At 40.3% G+C, this 26,593-nt stretch overlaps 1 protein-coding gene across 1 annotated transcript in view; it reads right to left on the reverse strand.

The window, feature by feature from the left end:
* ADGB (androglobin) overlaps positions 1 to 26,593 on the reverse strand; it is a 4,124,629-nt gene that overhangs the window by 3,199,202 nt on the left and 898,834 nt on the right. Inside the window, exon 7 of the mRNA XM_044074542.1 lies at positions 21,675 to 21,758. Coding sequence (XP_043930477.1) covers positions 21,675 to 21,758 — 84 coding nt within the window. The remainder of the gene's footprint in view (positions 1 to 21,674; positions 21,759 to 26,593) is intronic.

A 26,593-nucleotide genomic window follows, 5' to 3' on the forward strand; every position in this document is an offset into this window, starting at 1 on the left:
TTTTCAGTGTGTTTTGAATGTGTAGTTGAAAGTCAAGCGACTGGTCAAGCCAAATGCCAGGGTATTTAAAGGATGTGGTACTTTCTGTACTTTCTATGGTGGTATTGTTAATATCTTTAATATTAAGGAAGCTTGGTGCTTTGGCTATTTTCATCTTGGAACTGAGTTTGTATAACACAATGGGATTTGTTTGACTTGTAGATGACCTAGTCATCTGTGTAAAGAATTAGACGCATCTCTGCATGATCACATGGGAGTTTGTTGATGTGGAAAAGAGAGGAGGAGCTAAAGTGGTACCATCAGGGACTCCTTTCATAACAGAAGCTGTTTCAGAGGTGGTAGTGCCTGCTTTCACCTTGAAAGATCTATTGGTGAGGAAGTCTACAAACCAAGGTTTTGCATTGTCACTAAGTCCTATTTCAGTTTATTTGCCAAATAGTAAGTTATGGTCATTTAGATCAAAGGCTTTTGTGAGGTCAATAAAGACAGCTCTTGTCAGGTTGCCCTTATTCATACTGGAAAGTATATTGTCTGTGAGAGAGTAGAGAGCCGTCATAGTGCTGCGTCCAGATCAGAATCCATGTTGTATTCTGGGTAGAAGATGATATTGATGTAAATAAGCAGTAATTTGGCTGTAGATATTTTTTCTAGTATTTTACTTAAAGTAGGAAGTATTGAGATAGTACAGAATTGTGGAGCAGTAGTTGGCTTGGGTAGTTTTGGAACAGGACTGACTATTGCTGTCTTCAATATCTAAGGCACAATTTTATTAGTTAAGCAGAGGTTGTATATGTGAATGAGAGAGTGTGAGATGAAGTCAAAGGGAATGAGCCAAAGGGCTAGGTTATCTGAGCCAGGGGAGTATCTGTTTATATTTGGTCCAATTGTATGCCAGTCCATTTAGTTATAATATTTTTGAAGCGGAACAATGGAATGTAAAGGTGGGCGATGGTGTCTGTGGAGGTGGTAGGTTTGTGCTGTTGATGTATGTCAGGTTGCTGAACTCATTGAGAAAGTCATTACATGACAGTTTGTATGTGGTGGTGTTAGAAGGGTTCAGGGGAGTGGAGTTTGTTGTTTTTTTCGACTAGTCAACAGGTTGATTTCTCTCCAGAATCTTTTAGGTTTGGCTTAAAGTAAGATTTGTTTTGGTAGCGGTTTTTTTTTTTGGTGTGTGTGTGTGTGTGTGTGTGTGTGTGTGTGTGTGTGTGTGTGTGTGTGTGTGAGCGTATATATAGCTTGGTTAGGTTGCATATAGAAATATTTTGGCATTGGAATCTGTGGAGGGGTTGCATTTCCAATTGTGAAATGATTCAAGTAGGTATTTAAATTCTTTAGATACCCAGTCATGTTTATAAGGTCGAAGTAGCCTTTGTGCTAAGGGAAAGAATTTGTTTTACAAGTGCAGTAGGGTATTGGTGAGGTTGTTAGCTGCTTCAGTGGAATGTTTTATGGCAAGTGAGTGAGACCAATCAAGGGAGCTAAGGTTGTTTTTAAGATTAGTACTATTCTGAATGGTTATGGGTCTGAAGATGATAAATCTGGGTTTAAAGTTTAATGTTAGCTTAGGTACTGAGAAAGTTATGGGCAGTGACCGCTGAAAGAGGGTACATGTATGGTGAGCTTTAATATCATTGCAGGATTATTAGTTTTTGCAAGATGTAGTAAGGTGTGCCTACTGGATTGAAGGTTTGGTCTAGTGGCTTTAGAGTTGATTTGGGTAAGTCTCCTGCATAAAGCCTGATAATGCTCAGGTCTTCCTCTTTCTGTCACATTTCAATCCCTCACAGACTGCAAGATCCTAAGGCTCTTCCAACTCCTTCTTTGCTTCTATACCATATCCTTAAGCTACTGCTCAGGCTTTATTGCTTCTATTCTTCTTAACTCTCTCTCTCACTACCTATCTGCATCAGTAAATTTCTGGCTGCTATTTCCCTAACTGAAACTAACATTCTATTTTGCTTGTACTATTACAGTCAATGTCACACAATGCACTACCTACATACTACTTTTTTTGGACAATGTCTGCATCATGTATGGTGAGACCGACTATTATTGTCTGTAGTGTTTTAACTGCACAGAATTGTCTAGATGTGTAGTAATATATTCCAACATCTTGTAGCAGTTTGTTCTTTCAACTTATCTTTTGTATAGTATTTCTAATGTAATTTTTATTGTATTGGATTATACTGTATTTGCATGGTATTGTATGTGGAGCTTTTCTCCCCAAGCCTCTGCTGAAAATGGGTTCTGTAGACCCAGTCAGACCACCCCGGTAAACAAATGTCAAATAAATAAAAATAAATAAAGACTTAAGCTGGCCAGGAGTTCTGACATATCAATGTCTTTTGGTCTTAAGTAATTAAGGTGAAGTCTCCAAGAATGATAAGGATACAGTTTTTGGGAGCTTTGATATGTATTTGTTAGAAAGGAGCATTGAATTTTGGTGGTGAGGTTAGTGGAGGTAGTTAAGGATTGGCTATAACAAAGGGTTTTTGGTTGTTTGTTGGAAATTGTTAAAGGATCCAGTTGGTATCTGATTCTGAGCTACTGTTAGCTTGCTCAACAATTGCTTTTGTTTTTGAAAAGAATCTGTAATCTTGGAGGTATGAATGGTTTAGTATGAGGTGGTGAAGACTATGAGTGTCAGGTTTCATGCATGTTTCTGTAATAGCTATAATGTCAAGATTATGTTGTATGGTAAAGCCATTGATTTTGTCACTTTTGATCTGAGCCGAAGTATAATGACAATGGGTCTGAATTGGAATAGTGCCTTTGGATGCGCAGTTTTGGTTATAATTGGGTTTTTCTACCAAAATTAGAGATGATGAAGTATTGGGACCCGGATATCTGTGATGCACATGATTTGGGTGCTGGCATGGGTGTGACATAATGTGAAAAGTTAACAGGGTATGGGTAGGTAGCATCTGTGTAGTAGGTATTAATGTAGTCTGATATATGGAGGCTCTGGCAGTCAGGTAATTGCTTTCGGTTTTTGTGTAAGTGATGAAGGAAAATAATTGATATCAGCAGAATAATGTAAATGCAGGTAATAGTTATAGGAATTCTTAGTGTAAAGTGACTGCAGTACAGGCTTTATAATGTAGAGAATGAGGGAAGAAAGCAGTATTCTTTTAAATGCATGTTCACTGGGTGGCTAATAATGGCTGAGGATCTTCCACTATATGAGTAAGTGTCCAGGAATTGGGGTGGAAGGGGAGTGAAGATAAATGAAATGACTGGAGAAGGATGGAGCTAACTTCTGATTGGGTGTGAGGAGAATGCATAAGTAAGCAATAATGCCCAAGAGGGTATGTGTTAATGTGTAATTAACGCCCGCCCAGGGGTGTTATGAGGCCCGACATTGCAGGCTAAATTGCCTCTACACCCCCGGTAGGGTGTTAATTACACATTAACACACACACTGAATGGTACTATTGAGCTTAGAGAATGGGCTGTCTGTAAAATTGTTGTCTTACTTATTTTTTGAAGTACTATATTATTTTTTATATATATATTTTTGATGTAAAGTAGTTCCTCCACCTAATGTTTCATACTTTCTGTAGTATATGTTAATGGTGGAGGAAGAATTTTACATCAAAAATATATAAAAAAATAATGCAGTAGCTAAAAAAATAAATAAGTAAAACTACAATTTTACAGAGAGCCCGCTCTCTCTCTCTCTCTCTCATGCACAGTCTCTTCTGCTTTCACACATACATATATGGGCACAGTGTCCTCTGGTTTCATGCTCGCATTCACTCCTACAAGCATAACTCTCAACCTCTTAGCACAAAAAAATCTGGACCAAGGCAATATTAATGGGGGGACAAAGCCCCAAAAATAGGGACAAGTTTTAAATATTGCTCTTATAAACTTAGAAAGCTGCCAGAATAAAATGTTTTGTATTACAATGCATTTTCTGAATGATACAAAGCCTGAAACTCAAATGCCTGTCATTCTTTAGTGAATTCACTCCTCACTGATTTGCCACAAAACTTCAGAAAAACACAGATTTTATTAGGAAGAGAGAAAAAATATGAGGCAAAAATATGGACATTCTGTGAAAATTTGGACAGTTGACAGCTATGCACACAAGACCGCTCTCTCTCATCTCACACATACTGTCGCCTTTGCTTTCATACACACATTCACTCAAACAAGATCACTCTCTCTCTCTCGATCTCACACACACAGTCTCCTCTGCTTTCATACACACATTCACTCACACAAGATTGCTCTCACTCGCTCTCGATCTCACATACACAGTGTCTTCTGCTTTCATACATGCATTCACTCACACATACAGACAGAAGCATACACACATTCATACACATACATACATACAAGCACATACACTTGTTTTCTGTTTATTTTTTACTCGCTAAACAGCAAAAGTGCTGCTTAGCTAGTGTAAAGTAATGGTGGCCATTAGTCTTTTTGCAGTCCAAGCTCCACAGCAGCTTGATATGCTGCCGTGAAGGGGCGGACTCATTTTTCAGTGGGCATTACTTGTACATTAATATCCTGCTGGAGAATGTTCATTCTCTAATCAGGATGTTGAAGTATAGTTTGCCCATTTTCTAAGTAAAGTATGGAGTATGTTGCAGAAAAGAGCAAAGAATAAGAAATAAGGGAGGGGTTAAAGTCTGGGGAGAACACAGCAGAGTAAGTTTCTATGGTGGCTAGTAAAAAAACAACACATGATGTGGAAGAAGATAGACTGAAGGGTTAATACAGGAGTGGTTTCTTTTGATGATGTAATTATAGTTATTTTCTAAGAAGAAAGGTGGGGGTTTTGGAGGCTAGCAGTGAATGGCAGATTGAAAAAAATGGTTACAGAAAGCAAACATTAAATGTAGTGTAAAAGTGGTGGGAGGGATTGGAGGCAGGGTATTCAGATAAGGGGGCACTTTTATACCCTTTGCAGTAGTTGATCTTGGTCTGCAGCCCATAGACTAGGAGTAGCAAGGATGGGAGGTCAGCTGACTACAGACTGCTTTAAGGAAATCTAGAGGCAGCACTTTCAAGAATGTCCTTATGCAGTAACTCACAGCTCTCACAGACAACACACAGACACCCATCATGAAGTAAAAATGAGAGGCTCTGCTTACTTTAAGGGAAGCTGCAGAACTCAACTGTGTTTTCACAGGAGGAGTTGGAATGCAAATGCACTTCACGGTTTGAAAAATCTGATGGTATTTTTTGCTGAGTAGTAACTGTTTGTGGTGAGGAGGCTATGCCTTTAAATAAAGCTCCAGAGCTTAGTTGCATCTTCACTAGAGAACTTTGAATGCAAATACACTTCATGTTTTCAAAAATCTAATGGTCTTTCTTTCTGTCACTTTCTGAGTAATGATTGTTTGGAGTTAGGGAGGTTATGCCCTGGGGGACTGCTGCCTTTAGAAAGATGAGGCTTCTTGGTTTCAGAGTACAGGGAATAACTATAATTTGTCAGAGGTACACAGCATTACCCTGGTATAACTGCTGTCTATAAGCACATCATTTCTTTCCCGCAAGCTCCACAATACATCTGTATACACACACACACACACACACACACACACACACACACACACACACACACACACACACACACACACACACACAAACATAGGCACACACACAAGCCATGCTACCTGTATTCCCCTTTTTAATTAATACATCCTAGAATACAAATGTTTCTATACTACATGTAGGCAGTTAGTAGCACTACGCAGATATATATCAATCTATATATATATATCTATATATATGGGATCACTACTAAATCCCGAATACTTAGAATACCGAAGACCGGAATCCCGAGACCAGATACCCAAAAGACAAAAAGACCGGAAGACCAGAAGCGCGAATTTCAAAATCGCGAAGTACAGAGATGGTGAGGTAGCACTTCTGGTGTTGCGGTTTGTGAATGGGTAGGTGGAAGGTCAGGTAAGTATCTATGTTTGATTGTGTTGTTTAGGGGCTTTAGTGTGTGTGTAAGTGTGTTGTGACTGTGATGTGTGTGTGAGAGGGGAATGTAGGTATGTGGTGATGTTTTCATATGTTTGTCTGTATAGTGTGACCTTGGAGTTAGAATATTTAAGTAGAGGGTGTATGGGGGGGTGCAGTCCCCCACATGAGGGGTGCAGGGGGGTTTTCCCCCTTCTTTTATGTAGTGTAGGTTTGTGTGTTTGTGTTTTGGGTGAAGGTGTGTGTATCTGTATGTGTGTGGTGTATGTTTAGTGTAGTGTTCGGGATTTTAAATTTCGCACTTCAGGTTTTCCTGTCTTCTCGTCTTTCGGGTATCTGGTCTCGGGAATCCGGTCATCAGTACTGTAAGTATTTGGGATTTAGTAGTGCTCCTATATATATATATATATATATATATATATATATATATATATATATACATATACATACCATACATACACACACACATAATGTGTATAGATATATATATATATATATATATATAAATATATATATAATATATATATATATATATATATATATATATATATATATATATATACACATAGTGTATAATGTATGTATAGTGTATAATGTATGTGTGCATAAAACATATGTTTAATTCTATCTCCTCTCCCTTCCTTTGTTGCTATCCATTTTTTTAATAATTATGTTTTGCTTATTTTATTTTGCTCTATTTATATTTTGCATTTTGCACAGCAGCTGTCACAGCTGTGCCAGTAGTGTGTTCACAGTCTTCAGTCACACAGCAAACCCAGTCATCCCCTGCATGCAACCCGGCTGCATCCCACTGTAAATGCTTCTGAAAAAAAAAATTTGGAATCATAATTTGTATCTGATTTTCAGGTAACACAATAACTGAGCATACCAGAAGAAAAAGAAAAAGAAGCTTGTGTGTCCTAGACATAGTTAACAAAGCTAAAGTTAACTTTCAAATTTTTAAATATTGTAAAATACTTGAAAAAATGTCAAAACTGTAGTATAAACCTGTTTCTGAAAACTATCACTCTAAATTGCATGATGAGATGGCTACAATTTAATACAGCTGTAGAAATGCAGTTAAAAAGTACTTAACTCGCTGGTTAATTTTTCAAACAAAAATGAATTAAATATCCAAATCCCTAGAAGAGACTGCTATTCAGTGAAAACACTGGAACATAGGAACAATGCTAGACAAACAGTCATGAGGACCATAAGATGCCTCGCTATATGTACTTCTAAGCAGATACATTTAAAGGTTCTTCCCTCCCTTTTCAAGCATTTAATAGTGCTTACCTCCCAAATCCCACAGGGCTGTACAAGACAAACTTGGTGCAAATCTGTGTCTACCCATCCAATTATCAAGACTAGCTTTAAAGGCAGTGAAAGTAGTACTTTGGCCTGTAATGATAACTTATTCCACAATTTATTTTTTATTTATTTTACATTTGTTTACCGGGAAAGTCCAGCTGGACACATCCTTTTCAGAGGAGGCCCGGGGAAAAAAGTTCCAAGTAATAAAGTACCATAATAACAAGAAGGTAGTCAAAATGTACATTGTAACAGTAAAACAGTAATTAAGATATCATCATTGTGAATATAATACATTCAGGGTACACAAGCTGGTGATATGTTGAATTAGGAACTTAGCTCTTCAGTGAATCTTTTTTTATTTTGTAGTGTAGATTTAGGTCCTTAATACAAGTGCTTGTAGAGCCACTGGTTTTGTACTGGATCCTGCTAGTTATTAATGGGAAATAGATCAAAACCAAGTTCCACAACAGCGTACTATAAATCCAAAAATGCAAAATGAAAGCTGCAAGGGTAAATCCAAACCTTTTTAATGTCTTAAAACCAGAAGTCTTAGCAATTTTGTTCACCACCATTGAACTTCATCAGAAACTGGTTAATAATAAACCAAGTCCCCTTATATAACCTTTTAAAAATTGCACCAAAAAATTTAAAGTGACATACATCAAATAAACATACAGAAACCCATCACTTTAAAACACAGACCATTCAGTGATGTAAAAAATACAACTATGAATTGAAATACATCTTATTTACAATAAAACTTAAAATATTATAAAAATAATCACAATACATTTATAAAATACAAGATGCTCTGATCTTTAGAGCAGGTTTCAGAGAAACCACATTGTTGATGCCAGGCAGGCTAATGGCATTCAAAAAAATTTGCCAAATAAAACTCTCTTTTTTTCCTAGGACAGTTTCCCAGTCACCACTCCTAGGTTGCAATTCCACCTTTTCATGTACAGAGAAGGAAAATTTCTTTAAATCATTACATCTTATACTATGTCAAAAAAAGGGCATTACACTGGTGAGACCTTTTTATAGCATGAGTGTTGGTAAATACGGGACTTAAGGGCACCAATGGTCTTTCCTATGTAGAAGGCAGGACAGGAGGAAGAAAGGGCAATATAAACCACCCCTTTGGTGTTGTAGTCATATTTACATTTAACAGTAATCAAATTCGGAAAAGCAGACACCTGAAAACTGTTACCCTCCAGGATGAACCTACATTGCCTACATGAACCACATTTCTTCATACCACAATTCCTCATAAATTTATCTGAGTACCTACCACTCCATTCAGACATGTTTTTTAGATTTCAATTATTTTTGTAAACAAATCTAGGGGTAGCCCCAAGCTTCTCCAGGAGCCCTAAGCTCCCAAAAGCTGTGGTACAGTGGCTTTTTATAGCATCCTGAGGGGAGTCTATCCCTCTACTGTATGGCAATAGCAAAGCCTGAACATATTCATTACCATTCATCTCTGACATAGGGGTTACTGAGTCTCAACCACTGCTGTTGTCATCACCGAATACCAGGATGGGATGGTAGCTGGATGGTCGATTTTTATAAACATACCTAGAAACCTCCTCTACCATGGATTCTGGGTATCCCCTCTCTTTAAACATATTAATCAGAATCTGAACTTCATGCAAAAATTGGGAATCATCAGACACCAGTTGACTTGTTTTGATAAGCTGACCCTTCACCAAGTTATGCTTTTGCCATATGGGATGCTGGCTATCGTAATGAAGGTAAGAGTTAGAGAAGGTAGCTTTTCTGAATATCGTAGATTCGTATTTTTGCTTAGGTGTGTTCTTGCACAGCATAATGTCTAGGAAACTAATCCTATTTTCATCAGAATTACAGGTGAATTCCAAGAATTCTGTGGAATGGTTAAAAAAAAAGAAGTTATGTCTTACCATAACATTCCATCTGAGTTGTTGATCTTCTTCCATTCATCACTGATAGGTACGGTTCTGAACCCAAGGAACTGAGTCAACCAAATACCAAGCTAGAGTACACCAGTTTGCAGAACACATATTAGCAACATATATATAAGAAACAGAAACAAAGGCAGCAGCCATCTCTGCGCAAACACCCTAGCACACCAAAATGACCCAAAGATCCACCAGGAGCCTTTGGCAGGGGAAGGTGGGAGGGTGTGGTGAATGGAAGATCAACAACTCAGATGGAACGTTATGGTAAGACATAACTTCTTTATCTGAAGTTGTTAATCTTCTTCCATTCCTCACTGATGGGACCGAGTCCCTAGCTACTACAGAATCTGAGTGGCCCTCATGGAAGAACATTCTGGAGAACCATAGAGACAAAGGCAGCTCTACCCCTGGAGATCAGATCCAATTTGTAATGCTTGATAAAGGTATGGGGTTTAGCCCAAGTGGCAGCTGCACAAATATCATCCGTGGAAGCCCTAGCATGAAAGGTGACAGAAGCGGCCACAGCTCTAGTGGAATGAGGTTTAGTGCGGCCAGGAGCTGATTCCTCCTCCAGGGAATAAACAAAGCAGATACAATCCCTAAACCATTTAGACAAGGTAACCTTAGACACTGCTGATCCATTTCTAGAGCCCACAAAGGCAACAAAAGGCTGATCTGACTTTCGAAAAGACTTTGTCCTGTCCAAATAAAACCGCAACTGTCTGTGGACTTCCAAGGAATGGAGACAGTATTCCCTTTTGTTGGTATAATTAGGGAAAAAAAAAACATGAGCAACTCAATGGACTGATTAATCGAGCATTCCGAAACCACCTTGGGTAAGAAAGTGGGATTGGTGTGAAGTGATACTCTGTCCTTATGAAAAATTCAAATAAGGACTCTTAATGCATAATGCTTGCAGCTCTGACACATGTCTGGCTGAAGTAACCACAATCAGAAACAAGGTCTTCCATGACAGAAACTTCACATCACAGGTTGCAGCCAGCCCGAAGGGAGGTAGAGTCAAAGTATGAAGCACCCTAGACAGATTCCATGATTCCACAGGTTGCCTAATGGGAGGTCTAGAATGAAAAATCCACTTCAAGAAAGTCTTACACAGACGGGAAGAAATAATAGGAATTCCATCTGAACCATCTTGGAAATTGGAGATGGCAGCTAGATGCACCTGAATCGTGGATGCAGAAGCCCCGTTAAGGAAAAGCTCGGTCAGGTATTGAAGAACCATAGCTACTGGAACAGAAACAGGATCCAGAGACAGCTCTCGTGCCCACAAGGAAAAACGTTTCCACTTGTCTTTATAAAGTTTCCTGGTAGAAGGTTTGTGGGAGGCCAAAATAATATTATGTACCGGAGAAGAAAGTGATTCAAGCCTGGCTACAAACAGACATGGAGCAACCAAGCTGTCAGTTTGAGAGTGGCCAGATTTAGAGATGGCAACCCTTGGGGGTGAGTACTGAGATCCTGATGGAAGTCTAGAATCCAAGGAGGTCGGAGCAGGTGTGACTGAAGGAAGGGGAACCAAACCTGACGAGGCCAGAAAGGAGCAATGAGAATCATTCTGCTTCTCAACCGAGTAGCTTTCCTTAAGACCAAGGGTATCAAGGGGATGGGAGGATAAGCGTACAGGAGACCCGTGGGCCAATTGAGAGTCAGAGCATCTCTCGGGGACTCCCCCTGTGGAGGAAAGAGGGCAAAGTAGCTGCTGCACTTCATATTGGAGGGGGAGGCAAACAGATTGCAGCAAGGCCGGCCCCAGCGGCTGAAATTTTCCTCTGCCACTCTCGGGTTGAAAGACTACACATGAGGAAGCAGGATGCATCTGCTCAGCCTGTCCGCAATCACACTGGAACTCCCTGGGATGTGTGTAGCAATCAGGAAATGGTTGGTGGCTATCGCCCACTGCCAAATTCTCATGGCTTTGTGGCAAAGGGGGTAAGATGTGGTCCCTCCCTGCTTGTTGATGTACCAGACCACAGACATGTTGTCGGACTGGATAGCAATTGGTCCGAGAGGAAGAAGAGGGTGGAGAGCTTGTAATACCAGTAACACAGCTCTGAGCTCTAGAATGTTGATATGTAATCGACTTCTAGAGGAGACCACGTGCCTTGAACAGATTTTCCCTGAAAATGGCCCCCCACCCTATCAGGGAAGCATCCATAGTCACCGTGGCGCTGGGCTGAAGAGGTTGAAAGGTGCGACACCAAAGACTTTTGTCCTTTCTCATCCACCAGAGGAGATCTTGCTTGCAAAGATCAGTGATGAGGATTAGTGTGTTCAAGGGATGATGATTGTGTATCCATTGAGTTCGAAGAAGCCACTGTAACAGGTGCATATAAAGCCTGGCCAACGGAACAATGGGAATGGCTGCCGCCATGGAATCCAGAGCCTGCAAAACTTCCCTTGCAGACACTTTTCTGCGGTCGAGTATCACTTGCACTTGTGTTCTCAGTCTTAAGAGCCTGTGATGAGGAAGGGATACTAGGCAGAGCTGAGTGTTGAACATAGTCCCTATGAATTCCAGTTGTTGTGAGGGCTGAAGGTTTGATTTTTCCCAAATGATGGTAATACCCAGAGGCTCTGCCAAAGACAGAGTGTGGCGAAGGGCCCTGGTCAGTAGACGCTCAGTGAGGGCAGAGAGGAGCCATTTGTCCAGATAAGGAAACACCTGGAATCCATGAAGTCTCAAGTGAGCTGTCACCGCTGCTACACATTTCATGAACACTCTGGGGGCCGTCAAGAGACCGAAAGGCAGGGCTCTAAATTGAAAATGATTGGCTCCCAGTTGGAAATGCAAAAGCCTCCTGGAGCATTTGTCCATTTTGATGTGGTAATACGCATCCCGGAGATCTAGACAGCACATCCAGACACCATCCCGAAGGCATGGAAGGATGGATTGAATAGTGACCATGCGGAACTTGGTCTGTATAACTGACTTGTTCAAACAACTGAGATCCAGAATGGGTCTCCAGTCCCCTGTCTTTTTTTGCACCAAAAAGAATCTGGAGTAGATCCCTAATCCTCACTGATCTGGGGGGACCTTTTGGATGGCTCACTTTAAAATAAGCTTCTTGATTTCGGAAGCTGCCTCCTCCCTTTAACTGGGTGGAACATCGGTAAGGGAGAATTGAGGTCTTGTAAAGGATTTGAGGGGAATGTGATAGCCTCTGGTAATAATTCTCTGCACCCATAGATCATCGGTAATGGAGGACCAGGCTGCTTGATGCAGAGAGAAACTTGCCCCAACTACTTCCAGAGGAAAGCAATCGGGCAATGCTTCAGGAGTGCTGATAGGGCCTACCGGAGAAAGAATCTCTGGAGCCCTGATTCCGGTAACCCCCTCTGCCCCTAAAGGGATGTCTTCCACCGTCGGACCCTGCTCTGCCTCTGGAGGAGTCCTCGCCATGTGCATCACGATAGAAACCATTCGACTTCTTGTGGCACAACTTTCCACTCCTCTGATTCCTAGAGAAGGAATGCTGAGGTTTAGAGAAGCACAGGCCCATGGCAGACAAGGTCTTTCCGTCCTGCTTACACCTGGCCAAAGTATCCTTGACCTTAGAACCAAAGAGCAAGGAGGGCTCAATAGGGGCGTTCAAAAAGGAAGACTTGAAGGAATCTGGTAGGTCAGAAATGCGCATCCAGGCATGTCGTCGGACAACCACCTCAGCACCTGCTGCTCTTAAAGGGTGGCAAGTTGGGAGGCCACTTTGTCACGTGCTCCATCCGACACTTGACCCACGAGGCTACCAGAGAGTTTGGAAATAAGGTCTCTCTGGAGTCTCGTAAAGTGTGCCAAGAAATTCAGTGAACGCACGGCAAAGGTCACTACAGCAAAGACTCGCTTCCTTAGCCTGTCCACCACCTAGGACTCCCCGTTGGGTGGATGAACAGCAGGACTCTCTTTTGCCAAGTCCTTCTTTCTGGCTGCTGCCACCACCACAGCGTCTACTGGCAAGCCTTTCAACCAATGGGGTTGATCCGCTAAAGGAGAAAGTACTTTGTCTGATCTCCTGGGGATAGCTTTTACTGAATCTGGACTCTTCCATGCTCGCTGGATGATGAATTTGACCAACTCATCTGCAGGAGGGGTCAACCAGGACGTAGTGGGCTGGGAACGGAAAGCTTGTAAGAATACGGATTCCTCCGGGGAAGGGGTGGAAGATTTCCAGTCACCCCGCTGACTTAAAATCTCCAAGATGTCCCCAAAGGAAACATCGTCAGGGGGTGATCTAGGGGAACCTTCTCCATCATCATAATCCATATCCTCAGTAAGGGACTCCAGCTGAGTCCATTTGTTTTCTTTTGCACACCCTCTTACAAGGGGGCTCTTCGGTGGGAATATCTGAAGAGGCCTCGAAAGGGGGGGGGGTTTGTATTAGTGGCCCCCTGCTAAGGGCTGGTGAGGGCTGAGTTAGGGGGGGAACCAAAGGCGGAGCTGAAGGAGGAGGATTGCTAGCCACCAGCACCCACTCCACAATCTGGAAGGCAGGCCCACCTGAAGAGGGATGGGAGCCCGGAACCAAAGAGGACTGAATTGGAACCGGGGTCGCACCCTGCTTCGAAAGGCCCACCTCCTAGACTGATGTTTGAGAATGGTTCGGTGTGGATATAACTCTCGGATCTGAGACGGGAGCTGAGAAGGTCATCGGTGCCGGGGCCGGAACCGAATATTCCACCCCCGAAGCAACAGCTTGAGTAAGGTGAGCTGTCCTCGGAACTGAAGCCCACCAGGGCTTAGATGCTTCAGGCATCATAGTAGTCGGCGCTAAAGGAAGGGGTCCCGTTGAAAGCAATGGGCAAGGGGACCTTGGAACCGATAGATCCCCATCAGGAGAATACGAAGGAGTAAGAGGAGGAAAAATCCCAGCACCCAGAGTGGAACAGGGTCTGGAGATTCCACTTGCAGTCAATACCTGATCCACGAGACGAACAATGTCTATTTCGGACATGCTCCTGGCAGACCTAATCGATATCCTGGAAGGGGATTCAGGCCGGTTCACAAAGGGACTATAAGGTTGCCCGGCAAACGGATCCACAGAAGACGAATACCTGGTCCGTGGTAATGAACTCAATGGAGCCAAGGATTCTGAATTGAATTGCGTAAACGGTAAAGTCGGCACCGAGAGGGAACTCGGAGCCGAAGTCACAATTGGGGTAGTAGTCAAAATAGGGTCTGAGGTCGTCGGAGCCAGAGCCTGTAAAGGCAAGGTCGGTGCCGTAGTGTCCAGAACCTGACTGGCCAGAAACAAAGTAATCAGCGGTTCAGTAGTCGTCAGTGCCGAGCCTGGCACCGACAATTCAGACTTCCCAGAAACTGTGCTGGGCACCAAAATCAGTGGCACCGAGGCAGCAAGTCGATGCTCGGAGGAAGATCTACCAGTCTTAGATCGATGATTTTTGCCCCTGTCACCGGCCAGTGTAGAAGGGTCTGAGCGGGGTCGCTTTTTATCCTTGCCTGGACGGGTTGAGACCTCCGCAGAAATAGCCTCCGAGAAAGGAGAGGAAAGCAATCCTTTCAAAATCAACTTGTTGCGCCATTCATTCAACGTCCGTTGGCTACAACTCACACAAATATCACATGGGGGAGTCGCAGAAAGATGTGAGACACCCAAACAATAAACGCATTTAAAATGCAAGTCACTGTTAGGTAATTTACCACTGCACGACGTGCAATGTTTAAAACCTGAAGTACCCTTTTTCTCAGACATACTAACACTCGCTCAAACAGAGAAAAGAAGAAGAAAAAGAGCCAGACTACCAGCAATGGTATGAAGAGCTACCATGAGGGTGGTAAAAGTAAAGAAAAAGGCAAGAAAATACCAACAATGGTAAGAAAAGGAATACCTGTGGGTAGAGCTAGACTATAAGAAGACACTAGAAGAGAAATTATGGAAGAAATACAAGTCTGAATAACAGAAATCTGCTTAGCTGGAGAGCTCGGTGAAAACACTGCTATGTGGCTGTGTGGCAAACAAGATCTGGGGTATAGGATGAAGGGCATTGTGGGTAGTAACGTGGCTCGAGAGTTTGGTGTATGCTAGCTTGGTATTTGGCTGACTCGGTTTCGAGGGTTCGGAACCATACCCATCAGTGAAGAATGGAAGAAGATTAACAACTTCAGATAATGTATTAATTGAGACAACTGTTCCTCATTACCAATGCCCAAAATAAAAATATCATCAAAATATCTCAGATATACTTTGAGATAAGATGAAAAAGGTGAATTGAACACTACCATGGTATCCCAAGTCCATAGCACCATATTTGCAAAAATGGGGGGCAGATGCTGCCCCCATTGCTATACCCCTGTGCTGTTTAAAAAATTCACTTTCAAAGAACACAAAGTTATTGGATAATACAATTTCCATACATTGCAACAAGAGTTGTATGTCAACATTCCTCAAGTCAGTTACTTTGACCAATGCATGAAGAAACATCTCTAAGCCTTCACCATGAGTTAGAACGGAGAACAATTCTTTAATGTCTAGGGTAACCAGTATTGCATGTTAAAAAAAAAAAACAGTACCCGAAATTACCTCCAAGAAATGCCAGGAGTCCCTTAACAAGTGTAGTTTATCAATCATAAAGGATTTTAACTTCATGTCCACAAACTTGGCCAAGGGCTCAGTTTTAGACCCACCAGAAGCCACAATAGGTCGCAAAGAGGGTCTTCCACACATTTGTGGATCTTGAGGAAACCAAAAATTCCCAGTATATGAGGATGTTTAACCGTAAAGAAGTCTCTGAGGTCAACAGGAAGATCGAAAGTCAAGAAAATGTCTTCTATAAGATAATCAATAGCCTGACAGGCAATGTTGATCTCATTACGTGAGGCTTCTAAGAATCTTCCATTGTGTAAATCAAGCATTTTGGAAATGTAAAGACACTTGTCCATAATAACCACACCACCGCCCTTGTCCAGATTCATGATATGGATATTTTAATCCTTGACAAGGGCCGCCAAGGTATTAGTCTCAGCCAAAGATAAATTGTGGAATTTGGGTTTGTTGCTCTTTTGCCTCCATTCCCTTACACTTCCCTCACAAAGCTGCTCAAATAAATTAATACCAGGAAGCAAAGGAGGGTTATAAGTACTGGCCCTTTTTAGGTTCGGTGAAGTGTTATCAATAGAAGGTGGCTGGATACACCTGAGGTTAAGCTTCCTAGTGAAAACTTTGAGTTCTGCAATAACATCCACCACACTAGGTTGCCTAGAAGGCACAAATTTAAAGCCTATTTGCAACAAGGAACCTAGGGCATCTGTGACAGTGAAGGCAGAATAGCTGAATATTTTACAACCCCCTCAAAGGTGAAAACAGAAACAATACCTGGTAAAGTCTTGAGGAAATTGTCCAAACATGTCATCTCCAGTATTTCTGATTGTGTTGCCCTCTGTTCCGAAAATCCTGGTTGGAAGAGATATTTTTGGTTCCACCCTGACAGTTATTTTCACCCCTTTCCCTTCTTTCCTCTATTCTTTTAGACCTTCTTGGACCACTAGAGTGGTCATTGTGGTTGTTAGGGTTAGTGAAATTAACTTACCCATCCTGTTCAGATACTGGGCTAACACATTCCTGCAAAACTGCAGCACCAAGGGAGTTTGGATAAACCCTCTTATTCCTGTAGTCACCAATGTCCCTGGTAATTTTCTTTTGCTTCTTCCAAAAGGCACTGCACTTGTAGTCATGGGCCTTATCAAAACCTCCTGAAACTCATGAGAGTGAGGAGGAAAAAGCCAGAAGCCACAATAAGTCTCAAAGGAGGGTCTTCCATGCATTTGCGGATCTTAGGGATAACAATTCCCAGCATACGAAGATGTTTAACCATAAAGAAGTCTCTGAGGTACACAGGAAGATCAAAAGTCAAGAAAATGTCTTCTATAAGATAATCAGTAGTCTGATAGGCAATGTTGATCTCATTACGTGAGGCTTCTAACAAGAATCTTCCATTGTGTAAATATTGAAGCATTCTGGAAGTGTAAAGACACTTGTCCATAATAACCACACCACCACCCTTGTCCGGATTCATGATGCAAATATTTTTTTCCTTGACAAGGGTTGCCAAGGTATTCCTCTCAGCCAAAGATAATTTGTGGAATTTGGGTTTGTTGTTCTTTTGCCTCCATTCCCTTATACTTCACTCACAAACTTGCTCAAATAAATTAATACCAAGAAGCAAAGGAGGGTTATAATTACTGGCCCTTTTTAGGTTCGATGAAGTGTTATCAATAGACGGTGGAAGGATACACCTCAGGTTACGCTTCCTAGTGAAAAGTTTGAGTTCTGTAATAACATCAGGTCTATATCAAAATGTCGAATGCTGACAAGTTTGAAGCACTAAACTTTGAACTTGAAAGTTCGAAGTGTAAAAACGTCATAACGTAAAACGGAGATAGCCATAGATTGCGGGAAGGGAAGATTTCCCTTTACTGCATTGTAGTGCGATCTCAGAGTTGGCATATTTAAGTAGTGGCGGTGTGGAGGGTGTAGGGGGGCTTGCCCCCTGCATAGAGCGTTTTTTTTTTTTTTTTTTGACATTCAACGTTTTTAGACTTCAAACTTTCAAGTTCAAAGTTTGAAGCTTGGAAGTTGTCAGCATTCAACAATCTGATATAAACCCAATAACATCCACCACACTAGGTTGCTAAGAAGGCACAAATGTAAAGCCTTTTGCAACAAGGAACGTAGGGCATCTGTGACAGTGAAGGCAGAATAGCTGAATATTTTACAACCCCCAAAGGTGAAAATAGAAACAGTACCTGGTAAATTGTTGAAGAAATTGTCCAAACATGTCACCTCCGATATTTCTGATTGCGTTGCCCTGTGTTCCAAAACTCCTGGTTGGAAGGGTTATTCCTGGTTCCACCCTGATAGTTATTTTTACCTCTTTCTCTTCTTTCCTCTATTCTTTTAGACCTTCGTGGACTACTAGAGTGGTCATTGTGGTTGACATGGTTAGTGAAATTAACTTAACCATCCTGTTTGGATACTGGGCTAACACATTCCTGCACAACTGCAGCACCAAGGGAGTTTGGATAAACCCTCTTATTCCTGTAGTCACCAATGTCCCTGGTAATTTTCTTTTGCCTCTTCCGAAAGGCACTGCACTTGTAGTCATGGGCCTTATGAAAAACCTCCTGAAACTCATGAGAGTGAGGAGGAAAAAGCCAGAAGCCACAATAAGTCTCAAAGGAGGGTCTTCCATGCATTCGCGGATCTTAGGGATAACAAAAGTTCCCAGTATACAAAGATGTTTAACCGTAAAGAAGTCTCTGAGGTGCACAGGAAGATCAAAAGTCAAGAAAATGTCTTCTTTAAGATAATCAGTAGTCTGAAAGGCAATGTTGATCTCGTTGCGTGAGGCTTCTAACAAGAATCTTCCATTGTGAGAGTGAGGAGGAAACAGCAGATCTTTCTTGATGTCAGAGATGAGCTTCCAAAGTTCCTCTTCATATCCTGATAGGCGTCGCATATTATCCCGAACTATAATGTTCATAAATTCCTATACAGTCAAAAAAAATCAAGCAGTTCCATCTGAAACACTGAACTGCTATTCACACTGTTTGGACATTTAAAAATACGTAATCCTTCCAGGACCCGTTTGTTAGCAATACAATAACGCAGGAAAGAAGTGTCCATCTGCAAAGCTTTGAACTTAAATAGTATTTTTTCAAACTGTTTTATTTTAAAGTCCAGGGTCCGTTCCTGATCAGAACAGTGTGCTGATTCAAGACTGTCAGCACGAAAAGAGGTTTCATTAAACAGGAACTTAGCCTCAAGGCATCCCTGGATATTCAAAACAGAATCAGGTTAAATTTGATTAAAAATAAACAAAGTCCCCTTATATAACCTTTTAAAAATTGTGCCACGGTAGTGTTCAATTCACCTTTTTTGTCTTATCTCAAAATATATCTGAGACATTAGGACGATATTTTTATTGTATGGGGTGGTAATGAGGAACAATTGTCTCAATTCATACATTTTTTTAACCATTCCACAGAATTCTTGGAATTCACCTGCAATTCTGATGAAAATAGGATCAGTTTCCTAGACATTATGCTGCACAAGAACACACCTAAGCAAAAATACGTATCTACGATATTCAGAAAAGCTACCTTCTCTAACTCTTACCTTCATTACGAAAGCCAGAATCCCATAATTCAAATGCGGAACTTGGTGAAGGGTCAGCTTATCAGAACAAGCCGAATGGTGTCTGATGATTCCCAATTTTTGCATGAAGTTCAGATTCTGATTAATATGTTTAAGGAGAGGGGATACCCAGAATCCGTGGTAAAGGAGGTTTCTAGGTATGTTTGTGAAAATCGACCGTCCAATTACCATCCCATGCTGGGATTCAGTGATGGCAACAGCAATGGTCGAGGCCCAGTAACCCCTATGTCAGAGTTGAATGGTAATGACTATGTTCAGGCTTTAGTACTGCTATACAGCAAAGGGATAGATTCCCTTCAGGATGCTATAAAAAGCCACCAGACTACAGTTTTTGGGAGCTTAGGGCTCCTGGAGAAGCTTGGGGCTACCCCTAGATTTGTTTACAAAAATAATTGGAATCTAAAACACACGCTTGAATGGAGTGGTAGGAACTTAGATAAATTAATGAAAAATTAGGGTATGAAGAAATGTGGTTCGTGTAGGCAATATAGGTTCATCCTGGAAGGTAATAGTTTTCACGCGTCTGCTTTTCTGAATTTGATTACTGTTAAAGGCAGATATGACTGCAACACCAAAGGGGTGGTTTATATTGGCCTTTGTTCCTCTTGTCCTGCCTTCTACATAGGAAAGACAATTGGTGCCCTTAAGTCATGTATTTGCCAACACACTTATGCTATAAAAACCTCTCACCAGTGTAATGCCCTTTTTTGACATAGTATAAGATGTAATGATTTCAAGAAATTTTCTTTCTCCGTACTAGAAAAGGTGGAATTGCAACCTAGGGGTGGTGACTTGGAAACTCGCCTAGAAAAAAGAGAGTTTTTTTGGGCAAATTTTGTTGAATGCTATTAGCCTGCATGACATCAACAATGTGGTTTCTCTGAAACCTGTTCTAAAAATTAGAGCATCTTGTATTTCATAAATGTATTGTGATTATTTTTATAACCTCAAGTTTTATTTTAAATAAGATGTATTTCAATTTATTACATCACTGAATGGTCTGTGTTTTAAAGTGATGGTTTTCTGTATGTTTATTTGATCTATGTCACTTTAAACTTTTTGGCACAAGTTTCAAAAGGTTATACAAGGGGACTTAGTTTATTTTTAACCAGTTTCTGATGAAGTTCAATGGTGGTGAATGAAAGTGCTACAACTTCTGGTTTTAACAGATTAAAAAGGTTTGGATTTACCACTGCAGTGCTCATTTTGCAGCAATGGAAAATAGGTAAAATCAAAGTAGGATTAAATAAACTGCATCAGGAAGTTACCAATGCACTGAGATTAAACTGTAATGTAATGTATTGTCTTGCAGAGATGTCTACATTAAACAACTTTGTTAAATGAAGATATACTACAAAGAGTAGTAAATAACCCTAAAACTGAAAAAATAATGACTGCTTAAGCCTCTGACCCTGTAAGAGGTCTAGAGAAAATAAGAAAGCTTGAAAATGTGTCCTGCTTTTCAAAGTGGCAGTATGAAGTTTCATTGCTTGTGCTTCTGCTAAATGATAGCAGTCTATGAATCAGCTATAGTCTAACTGCTTTAGATCTAGTGTGGGGCTTATGGTATTCCAGAAATACCCAAATATAAGGCATTTACCATCCAGTGACAGGCATTTGAAGAGACTTTGGGAAACTATCTGCCATGTATACCCCTTACCTCAAAACAAGGGCACAAAGCAAAGGCTATAGGGACATGCTCAGAAGCACAAAAGTTTAACCAGACCCCCCCCCCAAGAGATAGCACAAAAATTATGCACCAAATTCTTCCAACCACTACACATAGATTCTTGAAGAAAGGCATCAGTTTTATGGCCTGAATTCAACTTGATGGGCAGCAATTCACTGCAATGTGTAACAGGCAACAAAAGACACATAACTTCTTAAACAAGTAGAATGCATATGTAAAGAACTATATGCACTATTTAGCTTACTGTGTTAGTTTTCAACAAAATTGAGGTAACCATATTAGCATAATATCATAATCAGGCTTCATAATGCATTATGGCAATCAACACATTCTGAGATAATTTTCTGATAATATGATCATCTGCTTCACCAAATGAGAAACCTTCTGCCTATGTAAAAGCACTGATTAACAGTATGTGTTCATTATCAAAGATAGCCATACTTTCAACAGGCAGACCATTCAATCTAATCAAAATAATATCAGATAACATTAGACATTTTATTTTATGTTAATTTTTAAATATTTAGCTTATGCTTATCTAAAATAAATGCACAGGTGAACACTATGCAATTTATGTCAAGCACTTACTGGAGTGGTATAATTTCCGGAATCCAACCAGTGAGTGCATGTAGAACTGTGAACTCTCCCACTTCTCTGTTTCCATTTTTCATGCTATAGAGAAAAAAATAATAAGCATGCATTTGTTATTGTTTATTGTTGAGGCTGATATGCTATGAAGAAATTGCTAAGCTGCAAATCTTAGAACAAAAGACAGAAAATTAAAAAAAAAACTTCTTTCAACACCTGCATCACAAATGTTTTCATAGTATATACCAATATGTTTAGAATTATAAAAACATTATTGTCTTTATATGACACATCCTTCACAGTCATTTTGAAGAAATATCACAGGTCAAACTTTAAAGTATGTAATAGTTATGATCACAGTATCAGGTACTTAAATGATGAGTGGGCACAAAATCCCATACTCCTAAGGTAACTCAGGTGTACACCACAAAAATGAATATGTCAAACGAAGTGTTGCATTCTGATAATTTTAAAATGATATAAGAGATTTTAAAATAATAACTTTGCATTTTCAAATATATAGAAATCTTCACACTACCAAATATTTACTTTATTCACATGCATAATTAATGTCTCAGTGCCCACACTGTCAAGAGTTTAAGCCTGAAGATTTAATTAATTACACTAAAGAATTTAAGAAATGTTTTCTTCAAGACAAAATGTGATAATTTAAAATAAAATTCTACAGGTTGGTAATTTTTATTTATTTACTGACATTTGATTACTGGGAAAGTCTGACTGGGTAGGAGCCCATTTTCAGCGCAGGCTCAGGGAGAAAAGCTCCAAAGTATTACAAAGCATTTTAAGAACAATAATTTCACAGTCATTAAAATAATACAAAAAACAAATACGGTTTAAATAATTATACCAAATTAAACATAATATGAAAATATTGGTTAAGAATAAATCCAGGTTACATGGCAATGATTTAATAGAGAATTTTTAGCCAGTTTATAGAACATTTAATGATAAGTTAGTATAATACAAACAGGAATTGTAGTATGAAGTGAGAGAAAAGGAGGCTTATGGTATATTTAGACAGAAAGCCAGGGGAGAGAAATTGATAGAGGTAAGGAAGTAAAGAAGGAAAGTGAGGAGATGTAAGGTATGAATTGGCATTTGTTCACATTTAGGGATATAGTTTATCCTGATAGTGAGCAAGAACAGAGCCAGCGTTTGGCTAGAACGTTTTTCAGAATGGTTTTGAAGGATGGGAGGGAGGGTACTGACCTAATGGTTACAGATAATGAGTTGCAGGCCTTAGCAACATGGTATGAGTACAGACAATGCACAGCAGACTTGATAGGTATGTGGACAGACAGGAGTTTTTGGTCACTGGATCATAATGGCCAACTGGGAACATAGCTGTATAGAAAGCTGTCTAGTTTTGGATAAGCAGATGGATTCTGGATAATTTTATAGGCGGTAAGAAGCTGTGTATATCTCAGTTGATGGGGTAGTTCAAACCAATTTAGGCTTTTTAGTGCCGTACAGTGGTGAGTTCTGAAAGGGTTACTTGCTGCCAATTTAGCAACTTTGTTATAGCATTCTTGAAGTTTAGATTTTTGTGATGCCTGAAGATTATTAAGGATAGGAGCACCTTAAAGAAGTGTGGGAAGGAGATAAGTAGTGGCAAGTGTAGCTTAGTTGCATTAGTGAGAAAGTTTTTGGCTGTATAAAGCTTCTCTTTTTTATGGGTTTTTCTTATGTAATTTTGTATATGCAGGTCAAATTTAAGATTATGATCCACTATCATCCCTATTAAATTGCTATGAGAAGTGATTTCAATGGAGAGGACTTTAAATTTGTTTTTTTTTTCACGGGAGAAGGATTTGGGGGGGGGGGGAGTAGTATTTTGTTTTTTAGGGCTGTTCATGAGTTGTGAGTCACAAAGCCATCTTTCAGTTGTTGTTAAAGTTTCCTCAGTAATTTTTTGGAGGTGTGCCACATTGTAGACATGCAAATGATTGTGGTGTCATCTGTGTACTATATTAGGGAGGCCTGTTGTGCGCCTATATCTTAGAGGGTGTAGGGATAATGTTGAAGAGGAGGGGACAAAGGATACAGCCTTGTGGTACACTGTTGGTGACTGGGAGGTATGGAGAGAGGGTGGAGTGCCATTTTACTTACTGATACCTATTGGATAGGTAGCTTTTGAATGACAGAAGGGTGGGCTGAGAGACACCCAATAAGGACATATGAAGTACAAGTTTGCTGTGACAAACTGTGTCAAAGGCTTTAGACAAATCTAGAAATAAGGAGAACATTAGTTTGCTGTTATCTTTAGCTTTATTGACAGCATCTATATAGGTTAGAAGTACAGTGTTACTAATATAGGAATGATGGAAAATGTTTTGTGTGGAGGATAGGAGTTCTTCTGACAGGGGATATTTTAGCAATTGATTTGGATACATTTTTCAAGAATTTTGGAGAGAGGAAAATAAAATTACTATAGGTCTAAAGTTAGCAGTGTCTGTTGACTTTCCTTCTTTGTGCAGAGGGATATTGTGTGACTTTTTCCAGAGACAGGGAATGTGGCATTCCTGGACTGACCTACTTATAAGGATTCAGACAGGGTAGGAAATGCTATCAGCTGCTATTTAAGGTACTCACTTGGGAGGTCATCAGCTGAAGTAGAGCATAGTTTGAGTTTGTTTAAGAATAGTTTTGTATAAGATGTGGGCACAGGTTTAAAAGTGAGAGTAGATGTGGCAATAAATGGCTGCTGAGCAGGGTTAGGATTAGGTGCTCGGAAATCCTTGATTAGAGATGCTGTGCTAGGTATGAAATAAAGTGATGAGTTACTGGGAGAGGGGTTAGGGTTGAATTTATGGCCAGGATGCAAGATTTCTTTAATGGCTGTCCAGATGTTTTTTTTTAGGGCTATGTTTACCATTATTCTGAAAGATATTTTTAGTACCATTGTGAAGCATTCTGAAGTTTTCAAGATATTCTGATGTTTTACATTTTTGCCATTCTTTCCATGTTCTTTTTCTCTATCCTGCATTAGCATTCTACTCTTTTTGGAGAGCCAAACTGCATTATTTGTTTTAGTCTCTTCTTTCTAGCAGGCGCAAAGCTATTTAGGATATTCAGGCAAGTTGTACTGAATTAATTTACAGCATCATCTAATGGGAGGATTTTTAGGAAGTTCTGCTTAATAGATGACAGGTTAGTAATAAACATTTCTAGGTTAAACTTGGAAAGGTTCCATCTTGTTTTATAAAAAAAGAAGTTATGTACTCACCATAACATTCCATGTTTGTTGTCCATCTCGCCTTCATTCTTGCTGGTTGGGTTTGGAACAGAGAATCGGTTCTGACTTGGCCTACACTAAAGCTCGAGAGCTTCCACTGGCTCAAGGCAATACCCTATCCCATCATGCTTAGGGAGATTACCCAGATCTTGTTTGCAAATACTGAACAGAGTAACAGTTATATACACATCATAGTATATACATAAACATGTGACACCTAGGACTAAGAAAGAAATCAGAGAACATAAGTTCCACATTTGACAGAATTCTCTCAATCCTCCAGGAGCAAAGGTTGGGGGAAGGAGGGTGGGAGGCAAGAATGAAAGCAAGATGGACAACAAACATGGAATGTTATGGTGACTACATAACTTCTTTATGTTATGTTGTCCTATCTCATTTTCATTCTTGCTGGTTGGGACAGCGTCCCCAGCACCTTCTTTCTTGGGTGGCTCAAGGGAACAAACTCTTCAGAACACTGGATCCAAATGAAGCCCTGTTCCAGGAGGCCAAATCTACTTTGTAATGAGTGATAAAGGTATGTTGCTGTAGCACAAATTGCATCCATAGGTAGTCTAGCCTGAAAGGCAAATGAGCTTGCCATGGCTCTTGTTGAATTACTTTTTGTTTTTTTCCAGGCAGTTATCTGTTTTGGGAAGTATATGAATAGGTAATGGCATCAGTAAGTCACTTTGAGAGTGACTTTTAATATTGGGTCGCCCTTCTTTTTATCTGAAAAGGAGACAGATAGTTGATCAGAGTTGCTGAATCCTTTAGTTCTGTCCAGGTAGAAGTGTAATTGCCTGTGTACATCTAATTGGTGTAATTTATATTCTACAAAGTAAAAGCGCTCTGCACGTATGGCAATGCAGGGCCAAACCAAATGAGGAAACAGTCACAAATGGCCAGCATATGGGTGAAAAAAGGCACAAAACACAGCAGATAGAACTAAATAATGCCATAAAAATGGCTATAGTAATTTTGTTATCCATACCAGTTTCGGCAAGACAGCCTTCATCAGTCGAATACCTTTACACAGTGTTTGTGGGGGGGGGGGGGGCTGTACTTCCCTTTGGTGGATGGGTCTGTTTATGTAAGAAGGAGTTCTCACTGTGTAAAGGTATTCACTGATGAAGGCTGTCTTGCCGAAACCGGTATGGATAATAAAGCTACTATATCCGTTTTTATGGCATGATTTAGTTCTATCTGCTGTGTTTTGTAATTTATATTCTGCCTTGTTGCCATAGTTTGGGAAGAAAACTGGTAGATCAATAGACTGATTCAAGTTTGCTTCAGAGCAAACTTTGGGTAAGAATGATGGATTAGTTCTCAAGAAAACTTTGTCGCTATGGAAGACCAAGTAGGGATGATGTATAGACAATGCTTGGAGTTCTGATACATGCCTAGCTGATGCGATGGCCACCGAGAAGACTGTTTTCCATGTTAGAAACTTCAGATGACAAGTTGAAGCTGGTTCATATGGTAGCAGGATTAGAGTGGACAATACCAAATTGAGGTCCCAAGGGGCTGGTGGTTCTTTTACTGGAGGTCTAAGCAAAAAGGTGCCTCTCAAAAAGGCTTTGCACAGTCTATGGGACATCATTTTGAATCCCATTTCTCCAATATAGTAGTTTGATATAGCAGCCAACTGAAGTGGTATGGTAGG

Source organism: Protopterus annectens, chromosome 1.part0, assembly GCF_019279795.1.
Source record: "Protopterus annectens isolate FY-2018-M chromosome 1.part0, PAN1.0, whole genome shotgun sequence".
NCBI lineage: Eukaryota > Metazoa > Chordata > Ceratodontiformes > Protopteridae > Protopterus > Protopterus annectens.